The sequence below is a fragment of the Pezoporus occidentalis genome, unplaced genomic scaffold (genome assembly GCF_034315485.1).
Source record: "Pezoporus occidentalis ecotype Australia unplaced genomic scaffold, CSIRO_AGI_Poc_V1 ctg62, whole genome shotgun sequence".
Classification (NCBI taxonomy): domain Eukaryota; kingdom Metazoa; phylum Chordata; class Aves; order Psittaciformes; family Psittacidae; genus Pezoporus; species Pezoporus occidentalis.
In genome coordinates this window covers 2,855,931-2,869,963 of record NW_026915966.1, presented here as the reverse complement: position 1 = coordinate 2,869,963, position 14,033 = coordinate 2,855,931, and the positions used below count along the sequence as shown (strand labels likewise).

Below are 14,033 nucleotides of genomic sequence, written 5' to 3'. Positions count from 1 at the left end.
TACATGACTAAAGACATGAATACATGAGAAACCATTGTTCTAACAAAAATGATTACTGCAGCACTCGCGGATGCACTAAGCCAAAGGTTCATGGTACAAGCATTCCAGGTATGGGAATGCCATCACCAACACGCAGACTGAAGGGTGTGTGATGACATCTGCAGGAGAGATCTGCCTGGCTGTACACTTTCTTCTCAATAACACTGAAAGAGTTAAACTTCTTGCATGAAATACCTTAACAGATTTAACTATATATATAGATATATTCAGAATCCCCTGCTTAAAAGAAAAATACACATTATTTCAACAGCCAAGAAAAAACTGCAATTTATTAAGTTTCAAAGAATCTTCGTACTCTTGAAAGCAACTTTCGGTGCATGTTCTTTAACAATCACATTCTATGAGGAGAATAAACATTAAAAGCCACAATTGTTGGTTTGTTTTTTAATCTCAGAGTTACAGACATCTTGAATCCAAAAGAAAAGGCAAAAAAAAACCACCCAACCAAAAACGAAAAAAAATAAAAGAAGCCCCCAAACGCCCTCCCCCCTCCCCACCCCTAAACCAGAAATTTTCATTCCCAATTTTAAAATATCTGGAGTTTTTTCTACAACTCAATGCTAAAGTTCAGCATGGAAAATCGTATGTAAACACGCACATACACACATACATATTTTATATAAGTGTGTGTGTATATAGCTATATAAAATATATATGTTGGAGGCGTGTAATGGCAATGAGATGCAATTACTCTGAGGAAAGGTTATTCAGCTAAATACACTACTAAACCTCGAGAGAAAAGAAAAACAAGTCTTGAACCCAGTTTGTGCATAGTTCATGATCCTCTAGAAAACCAGCTTTTGTTAATTTGCAATCTTGCAGGACCCTTTACATCTGATAAAACCATTAAAAAGCTAATCTTCCAAAAAAAAAGAAAAAAACGAAAAAAAGAACAAAAAGAAAACCAAAAAAGAAACCAAAAATGTAATGCACAAGTTTCCTGATCCAAGCAGGCAGGGAGCACAATGTTCATATAACTTTTAAAACATACGTGAAGTGTATGTTATTCCATTGTCTTTCTTCCTTTCAAAACAATCAAAAACATTGATCTTTTCTTTTAAACATAAAGCAATTTGTTTTTTTTTTTTTTCAATATATAAAGCACTCTTCAAACATCTATTTCTTTTTGAGTCCATTATTTGGTAAATATGTAACTGCTACACATTAGATTAGGTATTTTCTTCTTTCTTACTGTCTTTTTTTTTGATTTTCTTTTCTTTTTTGTGTTTTTTTTTTTGTGGCTTTTATCTTTTTTTTTATTTTTTTTTCCCATTTTTTTTTTTTAATAATATCTTCAGTGCTAGGAGTTGGGTTTTAAAAATACATGAAATGGTGTGGAGTTGCTCCTCGGGAAACCCGGCTTTCCTGAGACATCTTCCACCATGTGCAAGATAGTGATCACAAAGGTATCGCCACTTTGACGACGAGGAGGAAAAAACAACCCAAAAAAAAATATATATATAGTACACAGCAATGGCCAAAGAAAAGGAGAATACAACAACACTGTTCAATCCCAGAGCTCTGAAGTAGCATATCTTCATTCTGAAAATAAGTTTTTCTTTACGATGGAAGTCTTTTTTTTTTTTCCTTTTTATTTTTATGTTTTTTTCTTTTTTTTTTTTTAATTCCTTTTTTTTTGTGTTTTTTTTTTTTTTAATTTTATTTTAAAGTTTGAAGGAGAAAAAAAAAGGTCTGTAAACAGGTGGGAGCCACAACTCCTGGCTCCTCCAAAAGCAGTCAAAACCTATGTCCAAGTGCTTGTTTCTGTTCCTGCTTGCAAGGGAACTATCAACTCTTTACAATTATCTATGGCCACAGTTCAACAAGAGTATTTTTTTTGTTAAACTTTATATTCCGAATGGAAAAATGGTGCAATACTCCGGTAATTTTCTTGCATTAGTCCACAATAAAAAGCTGCTAAAGGTAGATATACATATTATTCTCCAGAGATACACACTGTCATTTTTAAAATGCGATAAGAGTCCTTGAGTAAACATTTACACGTGAATTGTCGCCGGCCCCTTCTATCAGTTTCTTTCCTTTTAACTTTTGACCATTCTAGGATTAGCTACAAGAAGGGCTGCGGACACTCAGTGCAAAGTTAGAAGCTAATAACAATTAAACATCTGACCAATGAGCAAATAAAAAGCATATACTGAATAAAAGGAGAAAATTCACCCTTTTAGTGAACCCCCTCCCTGGGCACACAGGGACACACACACCCGCACAGGCACCCGCACGCACACATACGGCTGTTCCAACACAAACAGAGGCTGAGCTTGAAGAACAAAAATCCTTAGAGCCTGGTTTTTGTGTACTGATGCCGACCTGGAAGTGTAATAATTCAACTTAGAAAGTGTTCACATTTTGTTGTTGGCCTGCTGGATTCAAGTATTTGCATGTTGATATGGTTTGTGGTTTGGTAAGTGGGTGGGGGTTTTTTTGTTGTTTGGTGGGGTTTTTTTTTTTACTATTTTTTAATTTTTTTTTTTTAATTTTTATTTTTTACTTTTTTATATTTTGGGGATTAAAAAAAATGACATGGAAAAAAGTAATGAAACAAGGGTAATGTGCATAGGCAGATCCATGGGAGTAGTGGACACAGAGATAGCCCGACCCTGCCCTCCCCCCAGCTCAACCTGTACAGTCCATAGTTACCATTCCAACTCGTCTCTTTTCTGTACCAATGGTAAATATCACACTTCACCCTTTCTGATTATTGGGTCCGCCTCTGGTAATGTGCATAATAGTCACAGGCTCATTTTAAATAGGCTTTCATTTCCCCCTTCCCCTCCCTCCCCTCCCCCAGTTGATAAAATAACCCTTTCCAGCCCAAATTCTGAAAAGTGCCCTTCATGATAGACCTATTCTAAGCAGCTTTTATACTTCGTTTTGAAAAAATCACCATACAAACATAAAAAGACAACATAAAACAAAAAGCCATGAAAACAAAAAACCAATAAAACCTGTCATTAGCATGTGACACTGACCAAAAGTAGCCCATACTGTTTCATGAACAGTTCACAAGGACTTCTGCAGTTTCATAGTCGATATTGGACAGAGGTACTAAAAAGGGCTGCCAGTCTGATCTGTTAAAGCTGGATTCTTCATCAAGCCCGGGACTGGAAAGGGTTACAATTTTATTTTTCCTTTTAGTGCTGATGATTGTTATTTTCCATTTTGTTTCTCTTGTTTCCTAGATGGACTCCCCACTGAGAAGATCACCCGGAAGAAGAGTATTCAAAGGTGTCGGGCTGCCGATAACTCTGCCGTCGTCGGTGCTCGGGGGTCCCCAAAGGCTGCTGGAGTACTGGGGCACCCCACCCCAGAGCAGGTCGCTGCTCCCCTTGCCCCCCAGGCAGGGAGTGTTCCAGTGCCCGGTGTCATTGCGCACCAAGCCGTGGGAGCTGCTGGAGGAGCCCAGGCGGGTCTGGTTGGTTCCAGTGTTGGACTGCCAGCTGGAGGTGGGCGGTAGAGCCTGGCCTTGTGCTAAGAAACGGTTGACTTCTTCCTCACCAGCAAACTCGGCCAGGATAGTAGTGTTTCCCAGGACACACCTGAGGGCAGAGAGAAAAGGTGGAGCGACACAAAACAAGGGGTGCAAAGGGCGCTTCTGGAAACATCCAAGATGCGTATCACAGAATGGTTTGGTTGGAAGGGACCCTAAAGCTCATCTGGCTGCACTGGGAACACATTTCCAACATGTGTGCTCTGAAGTTTGGTTTGTATTTCAATGCAACTCACCACACATCCTGCAAAGTTGAAGGTTTTGTCTTCCCCCCAGCCCCATTTCTTGAAAGCTCACTTTTCTTTACTAGCATGCTTAAAATTCATTTCCTCTGTGTATGTTTAACAACATGTGACTAATGCAATGGATGCAGAATTCTTCCAGGAACCTAGCTTTTATCTTCTTCTAGAATTCATTTTGCAATCTAAATCTTTTAAAGAAGAGAAGATAAACCTACCTGGCACTGTCTGCCTAAACCTCTGGATCTCTGTATTAGTTCAGTCTCACTGGTGCATGGTGTGTAACTCTGAACATACACATCAACAACTACGCCTCCGTTGCAATACACACATTTGTGATGGCTGTTCCCCCCTCACTGCCTGACCATGGCCTCTGGTTTGGATGCCATCAACAAGCTGGGTTTGGGCAAACGCTCCTTGCTGAAAACCCCATCTTGAGGATTTCTACCTTTCCTAAATGTGTAAGTGAAGAGATGCAAATGCAGGCTTTGAAAACCAGGCATGCTTCTAACTGTTAACCCAGCACTGCTGAGTCCACCACCAAACCATGTCCCTAAGTGCCACATCTACACATCTTTTGAACACCTCCAAGGATGGTGACTTCACCACTGCCCCGGGCAGCCTGTTCCAATGCTGGACAACTCTTTCTGTGAAAACATTTTTCCCAATATCCACTCTAAACCTCCCCTAGTGCAACTTGAGGCTGTTTCCTCCTAACCCTGTATCACTAGTTACTTAGGAGAAGACACCAGCCCCCTCCTGGCTCCATCCTCCTGTCAGGCACTTGTAGGCAGCAATCAGGTCCCCCCTGAGCCTTCTCTTCTCCAGACAGAACCCCTCAGGTCCCTCAGCCCTTCCCCATCACACTTGTGCTCCAGGCCCTGCACCAGCTCTGCTGCCCTTCTCTGGCCCCGCTCCAGCACCTCAATGTCTCTCTTGTAGTGAGGGGCCCAGAGCTGAACACAGGATTCGAGGTATGGCCTCACCAGTGCCAAGCACAGGAGGACACTCCCTGTCCACATCCTGCTGGCCACACTATTGCTGGTACAAGCTCGGATATGAGACTGCTGGCTCTGTGATGTATTTTCCAGCAATCAGGTCCATGTAAACATTTATCTGTGTAACAGATAGTGGCTGGTATCTCTTGGAACGCTATCACTGTCCTGCTGGCTTCCACAGATCCCATTGTATTTTTACCATTGACACCCTGCCAGCAAACCAAGTGCATTTATAGCTCAAGCTTTTTCATTCACAAAGGTCTGTCCTGTCCTTACCAGCACTGTAACTGTAGTGATGCCACAACCTATTAAAAATAAAACAATTTACAGGGAGGCCTTCCAGATCACTGACAGTGTAAGGACCTTACCATCTGCATATTTAAAATAAGCATTTTGTTTTAAACTCGCGTATCAATTTTGCCTTTGGTGTTATTTCTTTGACTCAATGCCCACATCTAAACTGATGTAACACAGGATGGGTCAATTTTTCATCTCCAACTGTTCTGAATGCTGCTTTGTAATATTTAATTAAGGAATCACAGAACGGTTTGGGTTGGAAAGGACCTTAAGATCATCCAGCTTCAACCCCCTGCCATGCGCAGGGATGCCTCACACTAGACCATGTTGCCCAAGGCTCTGCCCAACCTGGCCTCGAACACTGCCAGGGACGGAGCATTTATCACTCCTCTGGGCAACCCCCCATAATGGGAAAGTAGTTGCAACTTTACTTACGGAGTAACCACTGCTCCCACATTTCTAAGTATAGGGAAGGTAATCAGGACAGTAGTACACCTAGTTTCAAGCAGTGTTCCCTCTATGATCAGTGTTTTTCATTATACTCACGCCATAACTTGCTGATACAGAAAGTTGCACTTAAGTACTGTTTTGAAACACTAGTCTCTATATTCTTAATATGTAAGTCAGAATATGCTTATTCTTCCCAATGTTGCCAATTTTATCACCCAAAATTCTCTGGCTCTTGCTAATGCCGATTAGTTCCATGGGTTTCAAACCACCTCAGAAGCACGTTTTATTGTCAGTTATTTCCTTCCGTTTTTTATATTTCTCCTTTCAAATGGTGACCACATGAACATATTCTTTATCTATCATTGTTTTGTTCTTCCTGTTGCTCCCTGAAGCTAAAACCTTGTCTCATGCTCTGCTTCCTTTACAACTCATCACATTACAAATTCTGTGCAGCCTTAGAGTTGACAAATCCTTACTGAGCACATTATTAATAGTGAATACCAATTATCACGTTTTTAATGACCTCCTGTTTAGCAGTATATAAGTATCTAGCCCCCAATTATTTTTCTCTATCTCATACGGTAATTTTAAAAATCAGATTAAACTAACTAGTGATCAGTTCTGAGTCCTAGCAAATGAATGCCTAAGAAAATAGCTGGGAGATAAAACAGGCTTCATAACAAAGGAAAGAGAGCAGAAACGTACATATGCAGAGACTTCTGGGCCTTGGCTGCTTCCTCCTTGGAACTGTAGCGGACCACAGCATTCCCTTGCGTCAGGTTCAAGTGGAATGTTATTAGAGGGCCGTGTTGCAAGCACAGTGTCCGCAGTGTGGAACCATCAATCTGGTAAGAGGGAAGGGAGGGGAAAGGTTATCTGTATTTTTGTGATTTTACTTTTAATGCTTTTTAACTAAACAAATTTTGAACTCTGAAGAGTAAGTAGAGGGAAAGTTTTTCTTCCGTAAGATGAATTTAATTACAGACTTATCACTGTCTTCATGGAGACATCCTGTCTTTTAAAGGCTTCCCTACAGGCCAGTGCACAGAATTTCCCGATTTAGGTTATACAAATTATAATTAAAAATCTACAGCAGTCCAGAAGTCAAAGGAAAAACATATTGATCATAAATACAACTAAATTTCCCCCAAGATTAATCTGGGTGTGTACATTCAGGGCTTTGTGGCTTATGTTTTTCTTTGTGAATGACACCATGTGAAGGACTGGAGGATTTGACAGACTTAGGAGAACCACCAAAGCGAAACCCACAGGAAAAGCAGATTTTACATCTCTGTATCTGCTGTAAAAAATCACCTCCAAACTTACACATAAAAGCTGCACACTGAATTAATGAATAATTAGGGTCTTAAAAGTTCATACTTGATTTGACAGCACTTTCAAAACTTAATAAATTCCTTGTAGAAGACAGACACATAATAATGCAGAATGATTATTTTTCCTTTAAATGAACCAAATGAGCAAGGATGATAAATGTTATCGTCTCTTAAATGTGACAAGTCCCTTTTCAGAACTAGCTGTGGACAATTCTCTTTACCTGGGGTGTGAGGTTTCGAAGAACCAGCCAGCTGCTTGTTCTCCCTGAGCTGTCAGTACTCCATGCAGAACCTACAACACAAAGGCCACAACAAAACATATTATCATGCTGTGGGAAGCATATTACTAGAAGAAAGTTTCTTCACATCTTGATTTATTGTCGTCTTTGCTGAATGAAAACCTGCTTTCGTTATAGGTACAAGATCTGCGGCATCTTCACACTCCCATAGTAACTATTAGAAAACTAGTGGGTGCAGCTATGACACTGCAACAAACTGTACCTTCAGGTTAAATGAGAATTAATCTGGAAGACACTTTTTAAAAGCAATTCAGACATCCAAACTCAGACTGCTGCTTGCTATTAAAGATTTTTATAGCACTGCAGCCTTCTGCTATCTTGCCAATGACAGATTAATGCACATGACTTATTCAAAACAGATACTTCTGCGCTGACAATGATTAAAGATACAAGGACGTAACCAACAAAACCTGCTTTTCCAACTTCAGTCTGGTGTTTTACAATGAGGAACTGAACAAGCTGGATATATATGAGTGGTGGTTGAGAAACCACAGTACATCTGTAGTCACATGTGTGACCACACTCAGGCTCCAGAGAGAATCCTGGAATCAGCAATATCTGCCCACCAGGTGGGGTTTTGGCAAAGAAAACATACAAATAAACGGCAAGAAGAGGGACATTTAATTCCCAATTTAGTGAAAGCAGATTAATAAACTAGTCAGCTTTATGAAATAAGCTTAATACTTGTGTTTGAAGCTCACTACTTCACATGATACATATACCAGATCCATGGTTTCTAATATTTATATTTAAGCAAGACAACAACATCTAAAAAGAAGCCTGCATGGAAAAAGTTTAAGACATTCCCTGAGGCCCCTGCAATGCCATGAGGTCCTAAATGCTTCACATCCATGGTCCAAAAATGTGTTCCATATTAAATTCTATGGGCTGATTTGCTCATCCCGAAGCCTTGTAAGCAGTCACAGATCGTACCACAAACAAGACACATGTTTAGGAGATATTTTTAGAGATTCAGGAAATGGGGAAATAAAATACCTTTGTTGGAGTTAAATAATTTGGCAACGACTATGTAAAATATGACCACCTCAAAGGTGAGAGCTTCACTTACAGTTTACCCTAACTAAAATAAATGGACACAAGCTTCAACCCCTAAACAGACACACTCTACTTGCATCAGACCTCAAGTTTCTGGAGCCTAATACACAGCCTCACTATAGCAACACAGAATAAAAGCAAACAGTTTTAGAAGAAGGCACTGTGGTGTGCTAAAACACAGGAGTCAGGCGCACCCGAGGAGTAAGAGCTGGTCCAGCCCAGGGGACTGGCACCCCACGTCGATGATGGCTTGGTATTTGTTAAGCCCGGAGGTGGTCTTGTAGGAGCAGTAGTGTTTCTGGGTACCTTCCATAGTTCATGGGATAGAGAGGCTTGTGTGTGAGAGATTGGGCCAGAGGACCATGTAGACTTGATGTCTGACAATTTACCTGCAATAGAAAGAAAAAATAAAGTTCCCTTTTGAAAATCTACTAGTTTCATTTCTCATAAAAGATAATACAAGAAAAAAGACCAGAAAAGTTATTTAAAATCTAATTAAAATCATGATGAAATACTTAAAGATTGTCTCTCTCAAAGGGTTAATAGATCTTAACCACTTTATCTTACACAACTCATCTGATATAAAGTAACCAGTATATGTTCTTTCAATATATTACTAAATTCCAAAGATCAACCAAACCTGGATTTCTCAATAGGCAAAGTAACAGGTATTCTTCTTCTCAAGAGTCTGTGAAAGATGAAGTCTTCAGAAGATTGGACTGTATCACAACCTGTCACTGAAACTTTCCACTGTTGAGTTTGTTACCTTATATCTTACTACTATTCCTGCTAGATCAAGAGTTTTATAAAATAACCCAAGAATAACAAATACAGTTTAGCATTCAGAGTGGCAGACAAAATTGGTTCAAATTCTGCATACCAAACCCATTTATTCAACTTTAGACTTAAACATCCCTGCCTTTCTTCCTTGTACCAACATAGTGAAATTTGAGTCCCATTTCCTTCTCATAGCACAGCCCCATACTGTTACTAACATTAGCAGCACATGGAATGGTCTGAAATGGTCACATCACTGCATCTTCTGCCAGAGCAAATGACATTGTGGTTATGCTGCCTTAATGCTTTAATGCTGATTGCAGGCAGGAAGAAAATACTTGGTCTGACAAAGTCTGAGATGCCAAAACCTGTTGGATTTTTTAAACCCAGGTTTGAATTGGGAGATGAAGCTTATACTGAATCAGCACCTTGCATCAGGCAGCCATTGAGGGGTTTTAGCAGTCCTCGAGCCAGATTTACCAGTCACCAAATCACAGCCTCAGTTCTATACACACACACACTCCCCACATTTTCTCAATTTATCTGAATCATCTAACTCAATGATTTTATACTGCATCATAACAACTTGAGTGAAAGGGCAACCACTCTCTTGCACACTGCAGCAGCAAAAATAATTTGACAATGATGATGAAAGCTTTAAACACGGGTAAAACGGTGGGGAGAAAGGGTAAAAAAGCCTGAGTGTTAGAACTCAGAGCAGCTCAGCACATGATTCATGCACATTACCACAGATTAGATGTTGCTATGTCACTACTTCTCATGGGGTTAACACAAAGATTAGGTGACACTGCAAAACAATAAAAAGCAAATAAAGCAAAAATGCATGATAAAAGGAAAGCAAGCCATTCCTTTCTTTTCCTTTCACTGGAGTAAAACATTCCACATAACCCCTTTTGGTTTTCCATTCTGCAGTATAACCTGGAGGTTGCACCTTCCTTTATTCAATGAAGAGTGTTTTCACTGATTAGATACGAAAATGTTATTACAATTCATACAACAGCCCCAACACATTTTTATAATGGGACAAACTGGGTATTTAGGTAGCTACTTCACAAGCAATGTCTCTGTGATTTGCAGACAGAGATGCTCCAGAATGTAAAGCTCATTAAAATGATGAGGTAATTTATTTAGACCATCTATAAGCTCACCCATGTAGGGGAGCCTCAGGCTTCTGGCTATTAAAGACATTTAAGAGCCCCAAACCCAACCCCTTCAGAGCCAGAGTACCTCCTTGAGGTGGTACTAAACCTTTTCCTGAGCTGAAGACGGTTCACTGTTAACAGTGAGTTTATTAACAAAAATTTCACATAAGATCTTCCTGGAAGGGTTTAGCAGCAGTGTTTCCACTGAGGCCCTAGACAATATTCCTCCTCAAAGCTGCAATGGAAACAGTCGTTAGGAGATCTCGATGCCAATACAGAGTGACAGCACGTGGCACCAGTGGAATAAATACATTTTTCCTCAGCACAATTCCAGGCATACCATCCAACGCTCACCACTGAAGACGTGCCAGGAGAGCTGCCTACTACCTAGCACAATACTGAAAAACAGGCTTCTGTCTATAGTAGCACTACTGTTAATAACTAGGAAAGCACTTTCTAGGGCCTTTTCTCAGAATGCAGAAGGATGTGAAAGTAGAAAGGCCATTTTTCGTACCTGCAATGCTAGGTGCAGATGCAATGCTGCTGAAAGAGCTACTGTAGCCGGAGGCACTAAGCGGCCAGGCACTCGATGAAGGCAGCGTGGCATTCTGAGATGATGTTGGGGATGACCCTGCAGAACCAGCAGAGAATCAACTAAGAAAGATGGGCATAATGATGTTTGGTGTGACATAAGCAAATCTATTATGTGCAAATACAAACCATGCAAGGCATTTTCCTTTATCAGCCTGGTCTCAGAAGTCTAGGAATGAAATGTTATAGAAAGCATGATAAAGTGAAGCAGAAGTCTTTAGTAGAGAAGAAAAGAAAGCTGGCACAGTAGCAAATGTACTAGCACCTGTGCAGAAGATAAAACTCTGCATTTCCTTTAAGATACATGACTCAAAAAAATCGGCGTTGAACTGTTTGGTCTCAAGGAACAGGCTTCATTTATTAAGGTGCTCTGCTGGCTGACTTAAGCAATGGCAACTGCAGATGAGCATAGATGCATATGATAAACTAACCTCTTACCATGGGTGATTTGTCCTAAATTACTCAAGGTAAGCACTTCTCCTACATCCTCATGCCCACAAACATCTTTAGACTTTTGCAGACTTTCAGTGAAGTAAGGATGTATTTTAGCAATCTCTTCTCAAACTGATAACATTAAATGAAATAGCCTGAAACCATCTTGGTAAATCATTTACAATCTGAGGAGCTATCTAAGCATACATACAATTTCCTTAGTGGCAAGCAAATGAAAGAAACTGAACATAAAATATCTTCATTATAAATACCCGAAGAGCTGGAAGCATTCTCTCTAGCCACCAACAAAATTAAGTGTGTATCCTAGGTGACTTATCATTCCTGACATACGCAGATGTACTGTGATACAGAAGCATCTTTAACTGACTAATAAAAATACGTGAGTTCTTTGGAAAGGAGCTCTGTACTGAGGTAGAAGGGACTAAGTAAAAGGGCAATCTCATCCCTCGCAGCTCAAAAAAACTACAGGCTATAATATCCAACTGGAACAGCAATCAACCAATCTACCTTATCTACACACACTGCACTACAAAGGACACCAAAACAGACATCAGTCTCAAGTAAAACAGCTCTAGATCAAGGCCTTCTCTGGACATAATCTATGTCCTAAGCAGGAGTGAGAAAATTATATCAGATTGAAAGGTCCATATGCCCAGAGAGCTGAAACCATCCCTTATTCCAGGTGGCTAAGGCTGGCTGACCCTGCAAAGCTTCCTCAGCAAATAGGGTGAAATTAAAATCAACCCAAAAGCTTAGGTTTTATCTCTTTCTCTGTGTGCAGTGCAAAGAAGGTATACATCACAGTCTGGCCCTCTAACTGGAGACCTTCTCTGTTAATACAGTCTGCGTACTTTGAGCTGCAGTATTCAAAGACAGCCTCTTCCTGGCAGCATGTCATGAAAGCCCCAAGCTCATATGGAGGCGTACTGACAATAACAAATTTACCTAGGAGCAAACACCTCATTTAGACAAGCATAAAGAAACAGATTTAGCAGCTACATTTTTAATTAGAATTATATCATTAGTAAGCTAAAAAGCTAATGAGGAAAGGAAGCATACATGGACCCCAACAGTCACTGCCTTTCAGAAGGTTTTGGCTCTTGAGGACCCGTTTACTTCTGCAAAGCTCATCTTTACTAACTCTCTCTGAACTAACATGTACTTGCCTTCTATAAAGCAGGAAGACCTGCAGTAGGCAGCATCTAACTACAGCTCTGTAGGGCAAGGCTTCTGGCCTAATGGGAGCATATCTTGGGTGCACCATACCTGAATTCTGTCTTTTTCTTTTTTAGAATTCCAAACAATCCAGGTTGCCTACCCCTCACAGTACATTTGGGTCCTTAGGAGTTAATTCAACATTAGTCATGCACACAAATACTTCATGTTTCAGCTTAAATAAAGATTGTTTTCAGGTTAGAGACAACTAATTCGAGGCAATGAAAACCTCTGCCTCCTTTCCCTCACAGTTCACATGCCTTTGTTTGAGCTAACAAGCCCAGAGCAAGGCTAGTTCTAATTTACAATCTATGCAGGTATCACAGATGTAACTATCAGAACAAACCCCACGTTTTTAATCCTGACAGGTCCTTCCTGCCAACCTGATTATGCTACTCCTATGCATATTAGAGTGCTCTAACAGACAGCAGATAACTTCCCTATATTGGAAAACTGAGCACAACTAAACCAAGCCACTTTTCCCTTGATCCAGCTGCAGTGCATCTAGTTAACAAGCAGCACAGTCCCAATGGCTTACTGTTTTAGAGAATACTCTTAATTCTGAAGTAAGCACTACCCAGACAAAAGGAATGGGAATGGCACTGGGAATACCAGTTGACTAGCCCATTCCCTTTTTCCTTTGATGGTTTTGGGGATAAACCAGCTCTAATTGATTTTTGCTGACTGATCTTCTAACAAAGCTACAGTTGCGTGACAGAAGCCTGCTGCTTCAGGAACAACTCTGGAACTTTTGTGTTGTGTCTTCTGAGCATTTCACAAAGTGTGTGCAGGAGGATAGCCAGGAGGGAGAGTAAAATCTTGTTCAAAACAAAGTGTTACAGGTTACACAGAAGTTTGTATTACATCTCATACCCTTTTCCAATATAAAAATATTTCCCATGGAAAACCAGAAACCTTTTAGTCCCATACTTAAATCAAGTATTTCTGATTTTCAGTGAAAGTTCAGAGCAGAAGCATTAGGATTACATGCAAAAATTTACTATATCCATAATACATGAAGTCATCTTTTTTTGAAAGAATAAAGTATACGCAGATATGCATGTCATTTGTGTGTTTACCTCCACTCTTGAGAAGATAGCGATTAACATCCTGTATCGTGGTGTTTATGGTAGGCCCAGTTGGAACACTTCCAGGAGTAACATCAGGGTCATTTTCAGGATCAATATTCTGCAGTCCTTTCCATGGCACTCCTGGATGGAACTCTGTTACAAATATAATAAAAATAAGAGTATATAAAGTCATAATTCTCCAAAGTTCCTGTGTAGCAGAAGGCATAAAGTTTCAATAAATAAAGCCATGTTTTAGGGACACGAACACTTTGTATGTTGTTACCTGGTGGCCAGTTTATGCTGGAGCCATTGGAAATTTTATCACTATCAGTTTTGGCACGTGACCAGCTGTGAGGAACAGCTACGGGCGGACTGGCGGGTGATTCACTGTTCTGCATCAGATCATACCGGCTGTAAGAGTCATCAATGGACGACTTTCCCGGAGGACCAATACTTAAACCTCCAGGTATAGCACCTGTAAGGAATGAAATGCAAAGGCTTTGCTTAGGAGTGGCACTAATTT

The 14,033-nt window shown here is 40.2% G+C and overlaps 1 protein-coding gene across 12 annotated transcripts in view; it reads right to left on the bottom strand.

Annotated features, from left to right (window-relative positions):
• Positions 1–298: 298 nt before the first annotated feature.
• Positions 299–14,033, bottom strand: part of TNRC6C (trinucleotide repeat containing adaptor 6C) — a 322,096-nt gene continuing 308,361 nt past the window's right edge. For 9 of the 12 annotated variants that reach the window (XM_062639893.1, XM_062639901.1, XM_062639895.1 and 6 more), the window contains 7 exons: positions 13,794–13,985; positions 13,520–13,663; positions 10,696–10,812; positions 8,436–8,630; positions 7,108–7,178; positions 6,258–6,397; positions 299–3,617 (listed from right to left, as the gene is read on the bottom strand). In XM_062639893.1, coding sequence (XP_062495877.1) covers positions 3,257–3,617; positions 6,258–6,397; positions 7,108–7,178; positions 8,436–8,630; positions 10,696–10,812; positions 13,520–13,663; positions 13,794–13,985 — 1,220 coding nt within the window. In that variant the 3' untranslated portion in view covers positions 299–3,256. The remainder of the gene's footprint in view (positions 3,618–6,257; positions 6,398–7,107; positions 7,179–8,435; positions 8,631–10,695; positions 10,813–13,519; positions 13,664–13,793; positions 13,986–14,033) is intronic. The other 3 variants (XM_062639898.1, XM_062639902.1, XM_062639903.1) reach the window with 1 other exon arrangement.